This window comes from Venturia canescens, chromosome 11 (assembly GCF_019457755.1).
Source record: "Venturia canescens isolate UGA chromosome 11, ASM1945775v1, whole genome shotgun sequence".
Taxonomy (NCBI): Eukaryota; Metazoa; Arthropoda; class Insecta; order Hymenoptera; family Ichneumonidae; genus Venturia; species Venturia canescens.
This window is the reverse complement of record NC_057431.1, coordinates 15,705,935-15,729,173: the sequence shown is the minus strand read 5'-3', so window position 1 is coordinate 15,729,173 and position 23,239 is coordinate 15,705,935. Positions and strand designations below refer to the sequence as shown.

General features: G+C 37.6%; 1 protein-coding gene across 1 annotated transcript in view; it reads left to right on the top strand.

The window, feature by feature from the left end:
* The window catches only part of LOC122418257 (extracellular sulfatase SULF-1 homolog), a 561,276-nt gene that overhangs the window by 238,197 nt on the left and 299,840 nt on the right, over positions 1-23,239 (top strand). The window contains exon 7 of the mRNA XM_043432385.1: positions 8,951-9,322. Within this exon, the coding sequence (XP_043288320.1) occupies positions 8,951-9,322 (372 nt within the window). The remainder of the gene's footprint in view (positions 1-8,950; positions 9,323-23,239) is intronic.

Sequence of the window (23,239 nt, the reverse complement as noted above, 5' to 3'; positions counted from 1 at the left end):
TCTTTAAACGTAAGCCTCGCTTACGATTAAAGGTAAGTTCATTTTGTAAGAGATTAAAGAAAACATCATTGGTAGTACTGACGTAGTCTGACTTTGCGTAGTTCTCTTACTTTAGAGTTTTAAATCAGAGAAGAATTTTTTATTTTAGAAGTCATTGTGATCGCCCACGGATGAAAAATTAATTGAAATGTTTATCTTCTGACTCCGCAGCCATTAGCAAGAAACGAAATCGAAAATTTGTGAAGGTTCTGAAATCAGAGAAAAATTCTTGATTTTCGAAATTTTTAAAAGTTCTTAAATTAGAGGAAAATTCTGAAAATTAGCAACAATGGCTGATTTCAGTCCCAACGAAATCATTGATATGCTCCTTTTAAGGAGGTGTCGGGGCAATTACTTCCGAGCTGAAAATTTGTATCGACGTGAATATCTTGATCGTCGTCACCCATCACAGCAGACAATCCGAACCCTTGAGCAGCGAGCGAGGGCAGGTCGGATGATCCGCCACCGTCGACATTTCCCAAACGTCAATAATTTTGGTGGATTGCATGAAGCCCGAAACATGGCTATTTTAGCCATGATAGCAATTGATCCTCATTTGAGTGCCAAAGTGATCTCAGAACGACTGGGGTTTCCCAAATCGACAGTGCACCGTGTATTGAGAGGTGCGAAACTTCACCCGTACCGACTACAATTCCACCAAGATACTCCTAATCCAGATCCGTTGCGAAGGGTGGCGTTTTGTCGGTGGGCGTTGAGACAAATCGAGCGATCCAGGGACTTTTTTCGATACGTTGTGTTCAGTGATGAATCCACTTTCAACAACCATGGTCAAGTGAACCGATGGAACTTTCGGTATTGGTGTGATCAGAATCCACATTGGTTGAGACAGATCGACCACCAGCATCGATGGAGTTTGAACGTATGGTGTGGTATTGTGAACGGGCAATTAATAGGTCCCCATTTTTTCGAGGGAAATGTGAACTCTGTCCGTTACCTTGATTTTCTACAAAATGAACTGCCTCTTTTGCTAGAAGATCTGTATTTGGAAACACGTCAACAGATGTGGTTTCAGCAAGACGGTGCACCCGCTCACTGGGCTCATGTTGTTCGAAATCATCTGGATACAACATTTGGTCAACGGTGGATTGGTCGAGACGGTCCTGTAAATTGGCCTCCAAGGTCACCAGATCTTACGTCTCCTGATTTCTTTTTGTGGGGGTACTTAAAAGACGCTGTCTACCGTCAAGCTCCAACAACACGAGAGAACATGAAGGAGCGGATAAGAGCTGCCTGCCGTGCGATCCCGAGAGATGTTCTCCTACGCACAGTTGATGGTTTTGAGAGAAGAGTTCAGGCATGTTTAAACATGAATGGAGGGATCTTTGAACATTTCTAGGGAGGGATCAGAGTACACTCACAAGGAGCGTTTGGAGTCCGAAAATACTGCGGTAGTGACGAACCGCAGAGACCTAATCCTTATGAGCTCGTACCTATGGGCATAAAGCCATTGCATGCCCCTTTTTTTAAAAAAAGTTGAAAAATAAAATGAAAATGAAAAACACACACACACATGCCCCTCCACGTATGCACGCATATGCAGATGCACACGCAAACGCACTTGCACTTGTTACGTTAAAGATCTCTTCGCGGTGCATCCTGGATACCTCTAAAATAGTTGAAAATGATGTTCTCACTTAAAAAATATCAACTTAATCAAAAAATTTTTACAACAAAAGTTGTTGGTTTTGCGCTGAAAAATTTTTTGGTGATGAAAAAAAGTTGTTTCCATTCGAAAAAAACATGTCGGCCATTCTAACGCCGCCATTTTGAATTTTGGATCCACAAACCAATTTTTATCAAACGTCCCCCTTCAACCCCTAAAAGTTTTGTTCCACACAATATTTGATCCGAGCAATATTTTCCGAGAAAAGTCAGGTGTAAGATTAAAATGGGACACCCTGTATTAGTGGATAATAGTGGATAATATTATTATCCACTAATATCCAGTGTTATCCACTGGATAATATTCTCCATTAATACTGTGGGATTGTAATATATGTGATATTTTTTCATGGTTGAAATCGTTTTTATTGAGAGGTTTGAGAATTTTTGTTTACATTTTTTGAGGTTTAATGCAAAAACGAGCGATCATTAATTTTCTTTCCCGAGAGGGAATTTTTATGGTTTGGCATCAAATCTTTTTTCTGTGGTAGTTCTAAACGATACAAAATATCTTCCAATAACGTTTTTAAAAGTTTTTGAATATTGTTATGTAATGTTAAAAAAAATTTCTTTAATGATTTTCGTCGAGTTTTGTGCAATTTATAACGGTTCAATATTTTCCGAATGTTTCAAATGATTCCCTTAATTTTTCAACAATTTCGAATGTTTCCACGATTTTGTGAGATTAAAATTATTTTCCATAAGGTTTATGAATATTTCGTGTCATTGGAGAATTTTTCCGCCTTATTTATAAATAATTTTGTTTTGAATTTTTTTGATGAAATCATTGTGAATAAAAAAGTTATGAAAGGTTTTTAATAAAACAAATGTTTTCGTTGATTTTCCTCAAAATTTGACAGAAAAAAAATATGACACTGATGGACTTCCATCAAAATTGACAATTTTCAGATATTGTATACGAGAGATTCTCTGTCGAACCGGAAAATTTTTTTCGACCATCTCAGATCTACTTCATAACTGGTTTTATCAAAGCACTCCATGTGAAATTTTTCAGAATTTAAATTCATAATTTCAGAAAATTCCGTTTTTTTTCAAACGAATATATCTCGGAAACTCGAAGTAACTGAAAAAAATGTTTTCACATAAAAGTTGTAGTTTCGTGTTAGCTTTCGAGCGGACGACTCGAAATAATTTCTACGTTCTGGTAACGATGATTTTTTACTGAAAGAGGACAGAATTATTTTTTTATTCAGAAACAGCCATTTTTTTCTGGCTGAAAAAATTACACAGTTTTTCAATTTGTTTGACGATATCGCAAAACAATTGCCAAAGTGGCACAGATCGAGGTTCTAGGGTAAGAAAAATTAAATCACACAAATTAATTTTTTTATACCGGTACCTCTATCCGTACCACTTATGAATAAAAAAAAGTAATTTTTGTGATTTTATTTTTTTTACCCTAGCACTTCAATCCGTGCAACTCTGGCGATTGTTTTGCGATATAGTCCAACATATTGGAAAACTTTGTAATTTTTTCAGCCAGAAAAAAATGGCTGTTTCTGAATAAAAAAATAATTGACTCCTGTTTTCATCAAAAATCATCGTTACCAGAACGTAAAAATTATTTCGAGTCGTCCGCTCGAAAGCTAACACGAAACTACAACTTTTATGTGAAAACATTTCTTTTCAGACACTCCAAGTTTCCGAGATATATTCATTTGAAAAAAAAAGTATTTTCTAAAATTATGAAGTTAAAAACCTGAAATAATTCACATCGAGTACCTTTAAGTAGTATTTTGATATAATCGGTTATGAGGTAGATCTGAATCCCTCATAAATTGGATTCAGAAGCTAGAAATTTTTATTTTATTGAATAATAGGCTTTCAATGACTTTTTGAAGCATTCTTTTTACTATATCCAGAGATAGAAAGTTGATGCAGACATGTCGATGTACAAAATTTTTGAACTCTCCATGTACCCACCACAAGGTCGAACCGGAGAAAAGAAAAGTATGAAGTGTGTCAAGACCAACAGATTTGCTCATTTTTTAACATATGCATTGTATTTTCAAAACATAAATTCTTATGCCATTCACAAATAGGCCACCGCTGACTTTTTGTAGCATTTTTTATTATTTTTTTATTATTTATCATTAATAATCCATATCCATATTCTATAATTCTTCTATCATTTTTATTATTTATAAATACATATTAGGGTGGCCCTTAATATGGGTAAAAAAAATTGATCGCGCCGCCCCCCAAAACGATTCCAAATGATAAAAAAAAAATCTACGCAAAGCCGCAGCTATGTCCGGTAAGAGGAACACGTGCCTGTAAGCATGAACTTGGATTCAAATATTAATTTTTCTGCATGATTGGAGAAATTTCGGTTTTTCAAATTTGGTTTATGTGTCAATTTTTTTTTCCTACTTTCCAAAGCTATTTTATATTAGTATACAATATCCAGATCAAATAATAAGGTCTTCCATACTACACTAACAGACAAAATTAACGAATCAAAAGATTTTTCCGAATTTTTAGTGATTTTTCAAAATGTTGTATTTCAGTGAAAAATGGTCGTATCGAGGTCTAAAAAAAACGCAATTTGAAGCTTTAAGTTTCTCATTTCCAAGATCTTATGACGAAAAAAATGCAGAGCTACATGTCCTGCGCAATTTTGAGAAAAAGTGCGAGAAAAAACCAGCAAATTTTTATGCTTTTATATCAATCTCACAAGCGTAGATTTATTTTTTTCAACTGAGCCATGGTATGGACCGGATAGCTAGTTTATTCAGCTTCAATTTACTTTTTTAAAAACTCGGGTAGGACGATTTTTTGCTGATATGCTGAACTTTGAATTAACAAGAACTCTTTTGTCTTTGATCGACGATATCTCGGCAACCAATGGTCGAACATGAAATGCAAGGGCACTTCTGAAAACTGGAATGAATGTCCTACAAGGTTTCGTTGCGATCTTGAAGATGAAATTTTTCTTTCATCCTTGTCGTGAATTAAAAAAAAATAGGAAGAAAGGTAATTTATGGTTTTTCAGAAAGTCAATAGCCAAATTTCATATAATCATGCAATGGCTGATGTTGAGTATGCCATTTACAGCTGAATATACCCCCAAAAACCCTGCGAAGTTACATTTCAATCTAACCAATCGTTTCTTCGTTGCAACCGGTCAAACATTAAACAAATTTAAGGGTCACGTTTTTTACGTTCAACGAGTCATGATCGTGACAAAAATGAAAAAAAAAATTTCTAAGTTTTTTCTACATTTTTCCCATAAATATGGTTGAAATATACAAAAAAAAAATTCCGAAAGTTTTTGATGAAAATTGATTTTTTTTCTTAAGGCTTCCAATATTGAGGGCTTCTCAAAAACGATAAATTACCCTTTTTTTCCTATTTTTTTAAATTCACGACAAGGATGGAATAAAAAATTGATCTTCAAGATCGCAACGGAACCTTGTAGGACATTCATTCCAGTTTTCGGAACTGCTCTTGAATTTCCTGTGCGACCATTGGATGCCGAGATATCGTCGATCAAAGTCAAAAGAGTTCTTGATTCAAAGTTCAATATCTCAGCAAAAAATGGTACCCAAATTTTAAAAAAAGCAAATTAAAGCTGAATAAACCAGCTATCCAGTCAATACCATGGCTTAGTTGAAAAAAAAAAATCTACGCTCGTGGAATTGATAAAAAAGCATAAAAATTTGCAAATTTTTTTCTCGCACTTTTTCTCAAAATTGCGCAGAACATGTTGTTCTGCATTTTTTTCGTCATAAGATCTTTGTTTATATCAATAGCAATGCGGAACGAGCGATGATGGTTGTCGTTAGTGGAATTCCTTAAGCGTAGGTAGTCAGCTGATGAGCGATAATTCGAGAGAGTGCTTGGAGCTCTGGTGAATGAGATCAATCTGTGTTTTAATCAAATTTCATGGAAGTGGAACACCTCATTAATTTAATAAGTTATTATTTCGATCGAGTTGCTCGATTACAGCAAGGCTTTTTCGCCACAGTAAAGGGGGGAAGGTTTTCGTTACTCGCCACCTAGATCCTTCAAGGGAGATAGCTGGGATTGGGCAGGGTGGAGTGCCCTACTCTTCGTCGTCGTTGATCGGCGCGAGAGGCTCTGGCCCATGTAATCGTGGAGTTCGGGGTGGAGCTCTGGTTGTAGCTGGAGTAGGCTCCCAATCTCTGTCGGAGCTGAGGTCCGCTTAGATTCCTCTGTGGACTCTGCAGGTAGGCCCGGTTTGCGTGCCGATGGTGTTTGACTCTCGTGGAGAGTCTGGCAATGGAGAGATGCAGAGGAGCGTTCCTCCGTACGTTGGCGAGGTCCAGCGGCGCAGCCGGTTGTCGTACGGATGCAGCGTCGCTCTTGGTGACCGAGTGAGACGAAACTTCAGCCCAGTGATCGGGACGAGCTTCCACGCTGGAGGTTCAGGCTCGACTGATGAGGCCGCCGTTGTGACTGGTACTGCTCGAACTAGCGAGGGAATGGGTAATCTCTTGGTGTAATACTGGTAGTATTATAGCCCAGAGAGGGTTCGATTTTGATCCGATCTTGGGTTCGAGCCGTGCCGCATTTATTCTCTCCAGCGGAACCTAGGGCTGACGCGAATCTGATTGTTGAAGCGCCACCCTTCAGCGGCTTAGTGAACTGAACGAGAATGCTTGAGCTGAGCAGTCACGTAGCAGAGAAGGTGAGAACTTGGCGATCGCGCGCGCGCGCTAGATCGCGCGAGAGCTGGGAGTTCGATTGACGGGTTGACGAGTTGATACTACGGGGAAAAATACTCCAAAATTACCTAAACCACATTTTCGAAACTTATTATTTCACATTCAAGAAAAATGTATGAGATATGCTGTATGTTAAACTAAGCAAAATTGTGTAATTTCGTATGGCTCCATGGTTAGACGCAGACTAAAAAAATGATCAGGCGTAGCCTCACAGACATGAATTTTTCAACGCATAATGCCAATTGCAAACATGAAGTAGAAATACTCACTATATATGTCCTTTCATATCGTTCTTAAACTTTAGAGGTGTCCATTGCATTTTGAAGATATAAAATTCCATATCACAAATATTAACAGAACACGGCCGCGTAATTCGTCAAAAAAAAATCTAATAAACTCCAAAATAATCCAAAAGGAACGCCAAATAATTGGGGGATCACGGGGTCGAACGCGATACTGGAGAAAAAGAAGAACGAACTCACTGAAAGTTCCTTTGAATCAGCCAAGACCGGCAAGGTAATCCAAGAAGGCACTTACACTTTGACGAACGGCACCGATTATCGATCGTAGACTGGTAATCCCTCGCATCGTTCGTAGGCAAGAGCTCCCGAATTTGCGCTATCTCCGGCACTCATTACCCCCCACGAAGGGCCACGCGCCCGTGTCCCAGCACTGGACTATTTTCCGTCTCTCTTACTCTCACGATTCCCGTGGTATTTCGGAGTTTTTCGCGTATTAAGGTGGAATGTTATCCCCACTCCGATCCAGCGAACGAGGATCGATGTGGCTGATACGGTTCTCGATTCGCACGCTCTAGTACAGGTTTTTCCAAATAATCGTTCCTTGGTCGCCTTCCTCTAGGGTCATTCGGCGTTCGTCTCCGGAAAGAGGGGAGGCATCCCCCATGAATCCAAGCGTCCCTGAATCCACGATCGGCCCACTCTTAAACCACCAGGAAATTCAGCACCTCCAACTCGAAAACGAACCCGAACTCCATTAGACGAGGCGCCGATGTGAATCGGACCGCGGTTCCCAAGGATACGATGGTGGGGTTGCAACTCTTGATTGCTACAGACTAGCGGGCGGCCACTAACACTGGGCCTTTTTCCGGTGCTAGTCCTTGACACCCATTCACAGATTTCGATGAAGAAATCCGGAATACGGATCCGCACTCGAGCGCGCGATTTACCCAAAAAAAAAGATATTTTTACGAATAGTGCTGAGACATTGGCGCGTTTTCCCCCGCGAAAGGCAATATCGCGGGGCAAAAGGTGCAGTCGTGTAATAATAGAAAACGTTACAAAATGATACGGTTTAATTACTAGGCTTGATCTCTCTCAGTCTCCTCCCACGTCACGCTCTCAACCACGTTCACAAATTTTCGCGAGTGACGCGATGAAATTACACAAGTTTTGCCGCAGAAACAAAGCAAATAAGGCAACTAAAAATACTTAAGTGGTACGCCAGTTGAGCCTCCGATCGGTTCAGCCCCGTGAGTCGGCGTGCGTCGGTCAAGTAGGACCATAAATCCGGTCCACTGGTTGACACGGAACCGTACGAGTAGCGTGGCTCTAAATGTCACGTCACACATCCTGTCAAAAAACCCGAGAGTACAATCATGATAAAAGTATTATCATTGACAAAATTTGATATCGATAATATCGGAATTTCTTTTTGTGACCACAAACGCGGCGAAGTAACCAAATAAATTTCTGATTATTTTCAAAAGACAAATAATTCAAAAACACAACTATATATACATTTTTCTTTATTTCACACATTTGTATGAGTTGATAAGTTACTGAATAAAATTCTTTGTATAATTTTTATGCGACAAACCATCAAACATGGTCTAAAATTAATTCACACCCTCTTTCGTGTCTTGAATCCTTAATAATAAAAGAAACAAAACATTAAATACGTTTCAATATATTTTTCATCTGTGCAAAGTTTTTTTTTCAGCAACTACGCCACTGATCGTGTTGGTTTTGGGCTCATTCGAAAAAGATTTTAAAAATTAGTGTCCAAACAAATTTTCAGTTTACGAAACATCTCTTGGACTCCGTAATTCTAGAAAATGACATGCCAATTTTACCCCCATCACCGTGAATCTGTTTATTCAGAGAAAGTGTGGCCTCAGCGAGCCTTGGGCCAGCAAACGACAGGACTTTCACTATATTTGTCCCGAGACTCTACCTAGTCTATTAATGTCCGATCAAACTCTTTGTCAGGCTTCAGCAATGCTGCCATAACACTTCCGTAACACTTTCACCAATTCCCTCCCCAAGCCTAGCACGCCTATATAGAAGTTTTACTTCAAAAGGAGATAGCCTTTTTTGAGAAACCATAATACTCTACATACAGCTGTTTCAAGAAAGTCATACACGAACAACAAATTAATGCTTCTTATTATAAGATTTCCGAAGCCATGCACCGACTGCATACCGAATGCTATCTACGAATGGATCTGTTTTTATTATCCTTATATTGATAGAGATATATATTTTTATATCAAGGTCGAGATCGTCATCTAGATAACGGGTTGAATCCGCTATTCCACCGATCTCTTGGCTCGAAACATGAACGTTTGGCATTGGAGTGTTCAAAATCAGAAGCCCAGGCTAATTGCGTGTCGGGTCAAAAATGGCGATGCGAGCGAGAAGGAAACCGATGGCGGCGACACAAGTGCCGATATTCTTCCCCGCTGCCGCTTAAGTTTCCACCGATTCAATCAATCAGAGCGTCGAAAAAGTGTGCTTGTTTCACACCGAATGGGGTTGTGTATACGAGACTGGAGACGAATGGTTACGAGGGTGACAAATTCGATCACGACCATGACAAGGAAACAGGTGTTCATGGCGATGAGCAAGGATATGTATCAAGGAGAGGTAAGGTCTACCAAAATCCTCACAGTTGATTATTTCTTATAAGCGTTATAAACGGAAGCTAACTTTTTATTTTGTTGTTTGTATTGGACAAGATCTTTTAATAATTGCAAATCCATTCTCGGGGCTATCATAGGATTTTGACAAAGAAGCCAGGCTTTGAGATACACTTTGATAACAAATGCATTAAATTCTTCTAGTTCTTTCAACTCAGATTTAGATAGATTCAACTGGCTCCGAAAAAGATAAATTTTTAAACAATAAACTATTTTAGACATCCATCTAGCTCGATGATATGCCCCGGGTTTATTAATTGGAAAAGCAGTAGTTTTGCCAAGATAAGTCAGTGATAGCGTTAATAACTCCTTGTAATCATCTCTCGGTTGTTGATTTTGCAATTGATCGTAGATGAAATTTTTAATTCCAATTTCATCTTTCACTTTCCCACATTCAAATTTATTTCTGTCCAGATTTGGCCATGCTTTTTTAAAACGCTCGAATAACTTTACCTGAGGGCCACTAGTTACTGGTTCTAACTGTGATGCAAATATTGCCGTTAGAATCAACTCCAACACATGGTGCCTACAAACGAAGTGAAGTAGTTTTCTATTCAGTTTTTTTTTCTAATTGAACCGAAGCTCCTTGATTTTTTCCTGTGTTACTCGCTGTCATGTCGAAACACAATGACTGGACTTGATCCGTTATATTCCACTCCGAAAGTACATTATAAATAGATGTCGCTTAATTGATACCCGATGATCCATCGATTTTAGGAATTGCCAATATTTTAGTTATTCCTTCACCAGTAACTAATACTGCTAACCTATCTTCAATTTCAGAAAAGTTAGAACTTCTCATCAGTTTGGTGTCCGAATGTACTGAGAGACATGTATCTGGTTTGAAAGAGTGTTTTATGTATTTATCCATCTTTAATCGATGTTTTTGGCATGTGCGATGAGCGGTATTTTTGCTTAGGTTAATGTTGGATAAATCTTGATTTAAAGAAGTAGACGCAACAGCTAAGATAAATGTTGCTTGACGGTTCGAAGTTTTTGTACGATCTAGCATACTTGACAATTCTGGAGTAATAATGTCTGATTTTGTTTTTTGATCTATTCTTCTTTTTTTTTGCGGAGGAGAAAGATAACATTCATGTGATGACGTACTATAATGTGATACATCATTTATTTGAGATAGTAGTACAGCCGGGTTCGATTGATTTGGTAAATCCTTTTTAGTATGTATAATCGATTTTGTTGGTAGATTGGTTATCCTTGGGTGAACTGTACAGTCAAAAATATCATTCAGAGAATTTGAGAACGTTTTTTCGTTTTCGGGCTGAGTTTTTGAAACCCTCAAACGATTTTTCTTCAATTTTAGCCAAGTACTGACAAGTTTCATAATATTTTTTTTGATGTAAAAGTCTCTGATAATCATTCTCGATTTCCAACATTTTTGAATTTTTCGAGTAACAAATTTTGAACTATCAGCTACAGTCAATTTATTTTGATAATGATTATATAAGAAAAATACCACCAATTCACCAATTAACAAACAAAAGAAAAATTCTCCAAAATCTGATATAGGGGGTTTTTAAGGGTGCTCTTTCAAAACCTGGCGTTTATTTTTTATAATTAAATCAAAATCTTCATTATTTTTGCGTTTTGAATTGGAAAGTCAAAAATTTTGAACGTTTTTTTCCCTGAAATCGATTTCCGTTACTGTTGCTGCACTCAAATAACCATATTAAGGCCAGCAAAAGTGTTTTCAATGTCTGACCTTTCTGGAACATTGGTTATAACCAGTATTATAAAAGTATGTATAAATACTTTTTTCTCATTCAGTTTTTCCAAGATGGCGGTTTTTGCAAAACAGCATGTGTGATTTTTTTTCTCGAAAGACTCAACTTAACAAAGAAATGTAACAGAACAAAAAGTGTTGAGAATCATCTAAAGAATACGCCTGATTTTTTTCAAAAATTTTCTAGCTATTTTTGTATTTTTCAATTTCGATTAGATTTGTAAAATTTTTAAAGTTCTGAAAAGATTCACACGCATTCTTCGGATGATTCTAAACAATTTTTGTTACATAATTTTTTTGTAAAGTTGAAATTTTTTGAAAAAAAAATTATTTTCCATCGAATAATAAATAGGTTCATAATTTTCTTCTTAAAAAGTTTCAACTTAAAAAAAAAAATTATATAACAAAAATTGTTTAGAATCATTCAAAGAATGTGAATCTCTGCAAAGCTTTTAAATATTTTAAAAATTTATCGAAATTGAAAAATACAAAAATAGATAGAAAATTTTTTAAAAAAATCACACGTATTCTTTAGAAGATTCTCAATACTTTTTGTTGTGGAACATTTCTTTATTATGTCAAGACTTTCGAGAAAAAAAATCATACAGATTTTCATCATGCTGTTTTGCAAAAGCCGCCATTATGCAAAAACTGAGTAAGAAAAAAGTGTTTATAACCAGTGTTCTGGACTCGTCAGACCTTAAGAACATCTTTGCAGGCGATAGTATGGTTATTTGAGAGCAGCAACAGTAAGGGAAATCGCTTTGAAAAAAAAAATGTTAGAAAATCTTGACTTTTCAATTAAAAACGAATAAATAATGAAGATTTTGATTTAATTTTACAAAATAAATGCAAGATTCTGAAAGAGCACTCTCAAAAACCCCCTATATCAGATTTTGTTCTTTAGTTAAAACTGAGTACTTGAAATTGTGTGTCCAAAATTGTCGTTTTGCGCATTAATGGGTTCTTATAGTGATGCTATACAACATTTTAAGGGTAGGAGTTTTGAAAATTTTTTTGGTGTAGCAACATGCTTGTAAAACAATTTATGGAAATTTCAAGATTTTCCAAATGTATTGAGGCCCACAGTATAATCGTGACCACAAACGCAGAAAAATTCCATGTATTATGAACAGAAAACTTCAACCCCCATGGTCGAGGGTTGAGCAGTGTTCTACAAATCTGACAAAATTACAGCATTACTTTTTATGTATTTCGAACCAATGTAGGGGGCGAAAAGGGTAAAATAAATTTTATCCCAAATAACTACCACCCTAGGGGGTATCAAGAGACTCGGTAGAGTCTCGGGACAAGTACATTGACAGCCCTGTCGTCTGCTGGCCCGAGGCTCGCCGAGTATACTTTCTCTGAATAAAACGATTCGCGGTGGAGGGGGTAAAACTGGCATGTCATTTTCTAAAATTGCAGAGCTCAGGAGATTTTTTATAAATCAAAAATTGGTTTGGAGACTAATTTTCAAAATCCATTTCAAATGAGCACGAAACCAACACGATCAGTAGCGTGAATGCTGAGAAAAAACTTTGCACAGGCTCAAGATTATGCAAAAGTTACCAACACATTCAAAAATTTATGTGTCTGTATATTAAATTATAACACCATCAAAGGCACTTTGATGCTATCGAGTTTCTGATTGGTTGGATCTGACGACATCCATTTTTAGGCGTTGTGATTGGTTGTTAAAATTAGTTGTTGATGATTGGAAATCTGACGTCAACTTCATAACGTAGCACACGGCGCAGCACAGCTGGTAACAGCAGTCATAAATTCGATCGATATACATATATATATGTCCAAACCTCGTGTCAGTTTTTGATCGCATGAACAGAGTTTCTCCATTACGAAGTGCGTGCGGGATAAATAAAAAAATAATTTTCGTCATCTACAGAAGTGCATATTACTATTTATTTTGTTAAAATTTGTGATATATTAAACCGGTATCAAAGCGGCCGCGTGAATGTAGTCTGTGATGTGTGTGTGAAAAAGAATATAAAAAATGCGCGATGCAATGTCAACGAAACTTTTCAAGATTTCATTATTTCGTTCGATTGGAAATAAGTGTTGACTGAAATAATCCTTCAATTAAACCAGATTACGAGAAATATTGTCACGTGCGAATATATCGTCACTGGCGTGGTTATATATCATGTGTAAATAGGTTATGCATACGAATAAATAGAACAAAAACACACGGAACTGTTAGAATGATATTAGAAACTTTACTTGAATAAATGTTTTCTAATTTATTTCTTGTGTCACCATTATTTTTAAACATCCCCATATTTTGCTTGATATTCAGTTTGGCTCTGCCCTCTCCGATCCTTGTTTTCACCCCATCAGTTTGCAGCGGACCGATACATATTATTAATTCGTTCCCTAATGTGTCCTATGATTTTCTACTCCTTCTTCATGATGATTGTGGTAACATGATTCGAGAGGTTTCTAACCATAATCTTGAATTGCACATTTTGTAAATCAGATTTTCGAAAAAATTTCTGGTCTTGGTATACTGGGTAGTTATTCTTTTCCCATTACGTCTGTCGAGTGATAAATTTGAAAACTTGTTCCAGAGAGCCTTTGGATGCTTTTTTTGCTAATGATATGAAAAGTCGTATCTTCCGAATGCGGTGTGCAAACACAAATTTTAATAACAAAACTTATGGAATAACATGTATGTTGAGTATTTCCACTTTGCAAACTACAGATATGGAATTATTATAAAAAAAATTCATTCCGATACAGTTGCTCAGTTTTGGATGTGATCAAATATAATGCCTACCAACATCCCCAGAAACTTACAGAATTTCTGAATGCAATGTGCGCTATGTCATTTTAATGCAACATCGTGACTTTTGACAACTTTTCATTATAATGCTGTAGATTCGGATCATTGAAATACAGTGAAAATCTGCAAACTATACAATTTATATACTGTGTCATTCATTTTACATTTTGACTCCAACCGTAACATATATATGAAGTAAAAAATTGATTATAAAAGTCTTCAGTTGCTCATTTATGGATAGATTTGAAATTGCTGTCTTCGAAGCTCATTGCGCACATACATTGAACCGCAGCAGATACCTGCGAACTCTGAAATTTCTGTGGATAAATATATATGCTACGGATTACCCCTTATCTTTGATTATGGTAATATGTAATGGAACTTGGTTCAGCAAGTTTTTAAGTGTTTCTTTTCAAATAGTATTGAAGTTTGTATGACTGATATACAGCGAAAACTTCTAAACTTTTATATTTCTGTGTTGCAGCATGTGTGCCAATCATTCAAATCATTTACTCCAACCGTATCATGTAATCTAGAAAATTCATTACAAAAGTCTTCAGCTTTTCTAAATACTTCAATGTTCCTTTTTCTACTCCTTTCTGAGTTTTCGAATTTCTAAATTGTCCTGAAATGGTTTTCCTTCAAAACCAATGCAGGTACGTTAAACGTCTTTGAATTCTGTTGCTCTGTTGAATAAAGTTCGCTTAGTTTTTTTTGCTGCTTTGAGTTCTGGCATAATAAATGTTAGAAGTTTACGGGTACTTTTTTTCAGCAATTATCAAACTGTGGATAATTGAACCTCAGCGGCCGCTTGCAAACTTTGGAAATATATTTCATTGGGGGCACGTTTTGCATGAGACGAAATCTCTAGATTCAGAATGCAAAAGCGACATTTAAAGTGGGCAAATCTGTTGGATTTTTCGTGTCTTGAATTTGATCTATCTTTCATTTGAATTTTGAAGAAAAGGGATAAATAAAATCTGTTCTATTAAGGAAATCTTTACGTCAGTTCTTTCTTGGTATGAAGACTTGGAAAAAATCGCCAAAGGCCACGGACAGCCCGGTGACGAAATATTTCCAGTACTTTGACGAAAAATAGATCTTTTTTCACGGAAACCAACGTTATAAGCCGAAAATCATATTACAGCCCACGAAACGCATTTCTTCAAACTTTTGGGTTCCTAATACAGAAAACACATTAGAAAATAAGGGGGAATATTACCGACGTGCAAGAACAAACCAGTGCCGAAATATTTCCAGTATAATTTTGACGAAAAATCGGTCATTTTTCGGGGAAACCAACGTTATAAGTCGAAAATCATATCTCGGCCTCCAACCCACTTTCCACCGTGCTCTTGGGTTCCTAATAGACAAAACATATTAGGAGACAAAGGGAAAAATTACCGAATTTTTGGTAATTTTGGCCGGACAAGTACGTTTAAGACGTATTTGAACATAATTTGTACCGATCCAATCGAAGTTGAATGTTGTGAATATTACCAGAGGATCCTGAAAGTCGGAGGGGAATCGATTCTTTAAAGTCTGTACCTTGTTGAAGTAACGAATGACTTTCATGTGAATTTTTAACGATTTTTATAAGGTCTGGTTAAAAAGAAATGGTTTGACATCATTCTTATTATTCGAAAGAAAGATTCTGCTATTTTTTATTTCCATTAATTTTTTAGTAATTTTGATAAAATGTTCTGAGCCCGACGAGGATTCTCAACGCTCATTTGTCGCCGGAGATAATATTTCGAATAACTGATAAATACTTGGCCTCGAATTGATATAATACATTTTAGTACTGCACTTAACTTCAGTTATGACTTTTTTTTCAAGAACTTTTTTCTTGAAAATAATTATCATGAATGATTAGTGGCTCCTATGCATAAAACGTCAATTTTTCAATTAAAATTTCCGATTTGTTCGATAAATATTCCAAATTATCAATAAAAACTTGTCCTCCAATTGATATCATACATTTTTATACTGCATGTAACTTGGATAGCACATTTTTCATTTTGTTCAATATTTATGGATTTTTTTGAAAATTTTTATTTTTCTTTACAGAATTTTTTTCGATTGTTTGTTATTGTTGAATTTTTTTGAACTTTCCAATTTTTCGTTTATTATTTCTATAGAATTTTTTTCCTGGTTCTGAATCTTTTTTCTATATCATCAAACAAGGGACCATCAATGGACTTGTCCCAACCTTTTTTTCCCTCGGGGAAGTTTATGGTTTTTTTCATTTATTAACACGATGAGGTGTCTTTCCATACGAGTACATTGGTAGTTTGGAAAAGTTGGATGAAACGGAGCTCTCACCGCGTGAAGCATTTTACAGCTCTTTAACTGATTCAACAGTTTCCGAAAAGGAGTATGCACATGCGAAAAATGTGTGGGAACGATTTTCAATGCGAACGCTCGGTGAATACAGCGATTTATACTTAAAGACTGACGTATTACTTTTAGTCGATATCTTTGAGAATTTCCGCGATACTTGCCTGAAAAGTTACGGTCTTGACCCTGCGTTTTACTATACTCTCCCCGGATATACCTGGGATGCCATGATGAAATATACGAAGGTAAAGTTTGAATTGCTCACTGACATCGACATGGTATTGTTCGTGGAGAGAGGTATTCGAGGTGGTCTTAGTCAATGCTCCAAAAGACATGCTCGTGCCAATAACAAATACATGAACTCATATGACCCATCTATTCCATCATTATACTTGATGTATTTTGATGTTAACAATTTGTATGGATGGGCAATGAGTCAACCATTGCCTTATGCAGATTTCGAATGGATTGAAGATCTTGCAAACTTCAACGTTGAATCTCTGCCATCAGACTCTGAAATTGGTTATATACTGGAAGTTGATCTAGAATATCCAAAACACTTTCACAATGCACATAGTGATTTGCCATTTTGTCCAACGCATGATAAACCTCCGGGCTCGAAGCAAGAGAAGCTTCTTGCAACGGTGAATGCAAAAAAACGATATGTCATACATTATCGTGCATTGCAGCAGTGTTTGAAACATGGTTTGAAAATCACGAAAATCCACAGAGTCTTGAAGTTTAAGCAATCTTCCTGGCTCAAAACATACACTGATTTGAATACACAATTTCGTACACGTGCGAAAAATGATTTTGAAAAAAATCTATTCAAATTATTGAATAATGCTGTGTTTGGAAAAACCATGGAGGATGTTCGTAGTCACGTTCAAGTTAAACTGTTAACGCAATAGGCAGGTCGATATGGAGCAGAGACTATGATCGCTAAACCTAACTTTCACAGTCGAAGTATTTTTGCGGAAAATTTAATCGCTGTAGAGTTGCGAAATCTCCAAGTTATGTTTAACAAACCGATATATGTTGGCATGTCTATTTTAGACATTTCAAAAACTTGTTTATATGAATTCCACCACGAGTTCATGATGCCCATGTATCAAAATAAATGTAAAGTCATGTATACGGATACTGATAGTTTAATTTACCATATTGAATGTGAAGATGTGTACGAGGACATGAAATGTAATCTCGACAAATATGACACTAGTGACTATCCCCATGACAACATCTATGGTATACCGCTAGTCAACAAAAAGGTCCCGAGTCTCATGAAAGATGAAAACAATGGGGCCATAATGACTGAATTCGTTGGACTTAGATCGAAGATGTATGCGACGCGAGTTGAAGGTAAGAACGATGTTAAAAAAGCAAAAGGAGTAAAAAGTAATGTTGTTGCGAGAACCATAAGATTTGAGGATTACGTGACATGCCTTAATCAGCAGATCGAGATGAAACGTTCTCAATCTTCAATTCGCTCAACATTACACAATGTCTATACCATCACAGAGACAAAAAATGCTCTAAGTCCACACGATGACAAGCGGTATGGCATACCTGGAACGGTAGACACGTTGCCATGGGGCCATTACAGTATTCCTGAATTTCCAGAAGCTATGGAGTCATAGATCATACGAATGTGTGCTCATGAGTGTTAAAGATTGAGAGAATATATTTGTACATTAAGAGCGTGAGTAAGGCATTCGTTTTTCCACAATTCGAGGGGCCACAAAATACGGCTCGAATGCTGTTAGGTAGTAAGTTTCCATGACGCTTCTTCACACTACCCGCTCCAACAATAAATTCATCGAAATTTATTATGGGGAGTTGACCGCTCGAAACTTGTTTCTTCGACTTCATCGCGCGTGCGACTGATTGAAAAAATCATATAAATGCAACTTTATAATGTTGGAATAGTCAGTCGAGTTGTAACTACTGCAGAGTGATGATTGTACATGATAAACCTGGTAAAGGTTTGGTAAACAGTATAATCAACAATCTCCCCGTGGAACTACATCTACCGGGCTATCAATATTGTGGACCTGGTACGAAATTGATCAAACGTCTTGCTCGTGGTGATCCTGGTATAAACGCTCTGGACGCTGCGTGTAAAGAACACGATATCGCATATTCGAAAAATCGTGAAAACTTGGAAGCACGACATCTGGCGGATAAAATTTTGGCTGAACAAGCCTGGCAACGTGTAACCTCGAAAGACGCAAGTCTTGGTGAAAGAGCAAGTGCTTGGACCGTGACAAACATTATGAAGGCGAAAAACAAATTTGGTCTAGGTATGAAACGAGTGACGAAAAAGACCAAAAAAAGTGATTGCCTGAAAAAGATCATTAGTGCCGCAAAGAAAGCCATGATTCGTAGTGGTGACCCCCGTGAAATCGTCATGTCAACATTGAAAGGTGCGCGTGCCAGTTTTAAAGGTGTTAAAGTACGCACGCCTCGGGTTCTACCTGTACCTCGCAAAATTGGCGGTTTATTGCCCTTCCTCGTACCCATTTTTGCCGGCCTTTGCGCCGTTGGTGCACTGTCTGGTGGAAGTGCTGCAATAGTCAAAGCTGTAAATGCTGCTCAAGCGGCTAAAAAGGAATTGGAGGAAAGTAAACGTCACAACCGAACACTCGAGGCCATCGCTTTGGGTAAAGGTTTACATCTGAAACCATACAAACAGGGTTTGGGTCTTTACCTCGGGACAAAAAACGTATAATCACGCTACCACATCAACCACTCACCGACATCGATCTGCTAAAGTATGCGAGAGCCATGAAAATTCGTAACTTTCGTGGGGTTTTCATGCGTGACACTTTGCCTGAAAATGGACCACTCAAACAAGAATCAGTAATAGTGAATTTGGATGAAAATGTGGGCCCTGGGACACACTGGGTTGCATATAAAAAGAATGGTCAACGAGTCACATACTTTGACAGCTTCGGTAATCTCCCCCCTCCACCCGAACTCATGAAATACTTTAATGTTGGTAGCGTGAAATACAATTATAAAAAGTATCAGGAATACGATACAATAATAAGCGGGCATTTACGCTTGAAATTTTTGTGTGGACAACTAAATCGACGAGACAATTATGCACTATATAAATGAGGACTATGAAGCTGCGTGTTTAGTTCTAAATCTGCGAGCATCATGGATGATAGTTTGACGATCACCATTACTGGATCATCCTCCATACTCGAGGCACAATTTTTTCCACCCATCGAACTATCGCCCGACAATAATTATACTCTTGGACTCGTCGAGCTGCTCACATTCAATTCGATTCCAAATATCGACATTGGTTGCAATGAATTTCACGTTGGAAATCATGTGGTGACCATTCCAACGGGCAGCTATGAAATTGAAGATATTGAAAAATATTTAAAAACTGAGTTGGCATCTAAAAACATACAAATTCAGCGTAAGCCGAATAATTATACGCTACGCAGTGAAATTGAGTGCAATCAATCGATTGATTTTACGTCCAAAAATTCGATTGGACCTTTGCTGGGTTTTACGTCGCGTCGATTGGAGCCCAATAAAAGACATGTGTCCGATCTACCCGTGTCCATTCTCAAAGTGAACGCCATTCGAGTCGAGTGTAACATAACCAATGGTGCATACATCAACGGGCGAAAATTCATACAATTCACGAATTTTTCCCATTTGTACCGGCCGGCTATAAAATCATCGAAGTACCGTCGAGCGTCATTTATCTACCAATCACAACTCGTCGCATTGACAATATACAGCTTCGTATTGTCGATCAAGACGGAGATTTGATCAATTTCCCCGGTGAAGTCATCACCATAAGACTTCATATAAAATCTCAATGGGCATAATTTACAATCATCGTATTGGCAATATTAATAAGCCAACATGGGATCGCGAAAGCAGTCGTCGATCAACGCTCAAAGAGCTAACACCTCAAAACCTTCTACTATTGAAGAGTTTGGGTCTCAAAATTCGTGGAGTTCGCGTGTGAGAAATTATCTGCTTTGCTCGTTGTGCATCTGCTGCCTGCAATGGAGGAAGAAATCGTAAGCATCCAGACACCCGTCATGTTTGACGAATCCATCATACATTATGAGGTTCATGCTCATCAACCATACGCGTCGTCAACATACAACAACAGTGATGAAATACGTATTTCAATCCAGCATCAAGATTTATCAATTCTACCGAGTAAAAGTTCAATTCACATTTGCGGCAAACTGACAAAGGCGGATGGTGCAGCGTTAGCTGCAACGAATTTCGTTAACAATGCCTTTTGCCATTTATTCGAGGAAGTGCGTTATGAACTTAACGCAGTTGAAATCGATCGTAATAAGAATGTGGGAATCACATCTCTTATGAAAGGATATACATCTCATTCGTCGGCGAGAAGTACAATGCTTGAGAACACTGGTTGGGTCGATGTCGATGAGACGAAACCGATTGTGGACGCAGCAGGCAACTTTGACGTATGCATACCACTGAGCATGCTGCTGGGATTTGCTGAAGATTATCGAAAAATGGTGGTGAATGCAAAGCACGAATTGATTTTGACTAGATCACGTTCCGATGATAATGCCATAGTTCAACCAGCCGCTGAAGATTATAAAATTACACTACGGAAAATTGAATGGCTCGTTCCATACGTCACCGTGGCCGATAAACGGAAAATTCAACTGTTGAAATTCATCGCCAAAGATACCCCAATTCAATGAGTTTTCGTACGTGGGAATTGTATGAATACCCAATGTTACCGGCGACATCGAAACACGTGTGGTCAGTCAAGACATCAACGCATCTGGAAAAACCTCGATATGTGATCCTGGCATTCCAAACAGGACGAAAGAATAATAAGAGGCAAAATGCGAGCAATTTTGATCATTGCAATGTTACCGATGTAAAATTATACTTAAATTCACAATGTTATCCCTATGGTAACATGAATTTGAATATACCGCAAAATCAGTATGCAGTACTATACGATATGTATACAAACTTTCAACCGATGTACTACAATAAGGAGGCCGAACCGTGGCTTACAAAAACGGATTTTCTCAAATTTGCACCTCTCATTGTGATTGACTGCTCGAAGCAGAACGATTCTCTCAAGTCTGGACCTGTTGATGTGCGCCTCGAATTTGAAACAAGCACAAATATTCCAGCACAAAAATGCGCATACTGCCTCATTCTACACGATCGCATCGTTGAATACAATCCTGTGAGTGGTGGGGTGAGAAAATTGGTATAAAACCGTACCATCAACTTCTTCAGCCAACAGTCATCATGGATTTTGTCATCGATCTACAAGGCTTCAAAGGACCCATCAATGAGTTTATACTCAAAGAAATTTCAATCATTCGTGCGGACGTGAAGAATGCTGAACCTCTCACACTTTTCTTCGCACCACCGTATGCATGGGATTCTCTGCCGACAAAGTATAAAACGACAAACAAATGGCTGGAACGTAATTTTCATGGATTGTCATGGGATTTTGGTGTTATACCATACGATGCAGCAAGAGGAATAATTCAAACTATCTTACGCGGCGCTCATACTATCTTCGTAAAAGGCTGCGAAAAGTTTTTATGGCTGACGAACTTTTTGGATCTGTCAACGGAGATTGTCGATTTGGAGACTTTGGACTGCCCATCGTTGAAAAAACTGCCGAAAAGTCTATCGAATTGCGACCATCACCACCACACCAACGAATCGAAATTTAATTGTGCAACGAAGAATGTAAAATCTTTGCAAAGCTGGTTATACGTATATCATGCATTATGTAATAGAGGGATCTTGGAATAAACAAAACAATTTTTTCATAAATGTGTAATTTTATTTATACAATATTCCTCCTCCTCCTCCTCCTTCAACATACATTTCATCGGTGATTCAGATATATACATTTTTGCGTTGAGAATATTAGAAATCTCTTTGAGAAAATTCAATAGCGTTCCAATCACCACCGAGATATTTCATGTATAGTTGTCCACAATGAGCCGTTTCCAGAAGTTTCTCGAATACCGCTGGATTCTGATCGAATGCCTTGACAACTCGCGGTGGCAGGAATACGGTGAATTCATTCCTGATTTCGGCGACGTATCTTTTTCCCCATTTGGTATTTGCTGTCCTCACGTCCGAGACGCGATATTCTTCGTTGACTTGAAGTTCTTTCCGCTTCTTGGCAGGGAGATACTCTGTCTTTGCGATGATATTGTTGATGGCGGAGAACTCCATTATGGATATAGTTTTTTGAGATTTTCTTTAAAGAGCAAGTCTTGACTCAACTTTACGAAGACGTAAAGTGATGCTTTTTTCTTCTGGACTCTGCTATTTGTAGTTTTTCCATCTATCCCTACCCCAAAACTGGATCATCCCCCTCCACACGCTTACAAACAGGTTCAAACGTGATCTATATTGGAATCGATGCAATCTCCTCCGGTGGTCCTTTTTTCTGTACAGGCTCTTTGATTCCGCCGACGTTATGAACACGTGCATTCTAAACTTGTTCAAACACGTTCACACCATTTCCTACAATTTCGACGTTGCGGAGCCGGACCGTCAATATGATCGTCCATCGATGATACATTCCAATGTTCAACACAACGACGTAATAATGCAATCTCACTATCGGATTTGTAATATTCGGGTAAACGATCCCACAGAATATCTGTATATTCACTAAAACATTGTTTAAAGACGGTAGGAGATATAATTTGGAGCTCCTCCGATGTCATTTCACAAGGATTTTTTATGCGTAGAGTCGTACAGATATTCGCAAGTCGTTCCATTATGTGACACTTTTCACAATCTCGACGTTTAGGTCTACAAGAATCAATATGCGTATGTAGCCAGGGTTGAATAAAATGATCGTAGCACAATTGATATGATTGCACTTCACTATCACACAGCAAATACTTGGGTAATCGATTTCATAAAACAGGAATGAATGCACTATAATACTTCAAAAG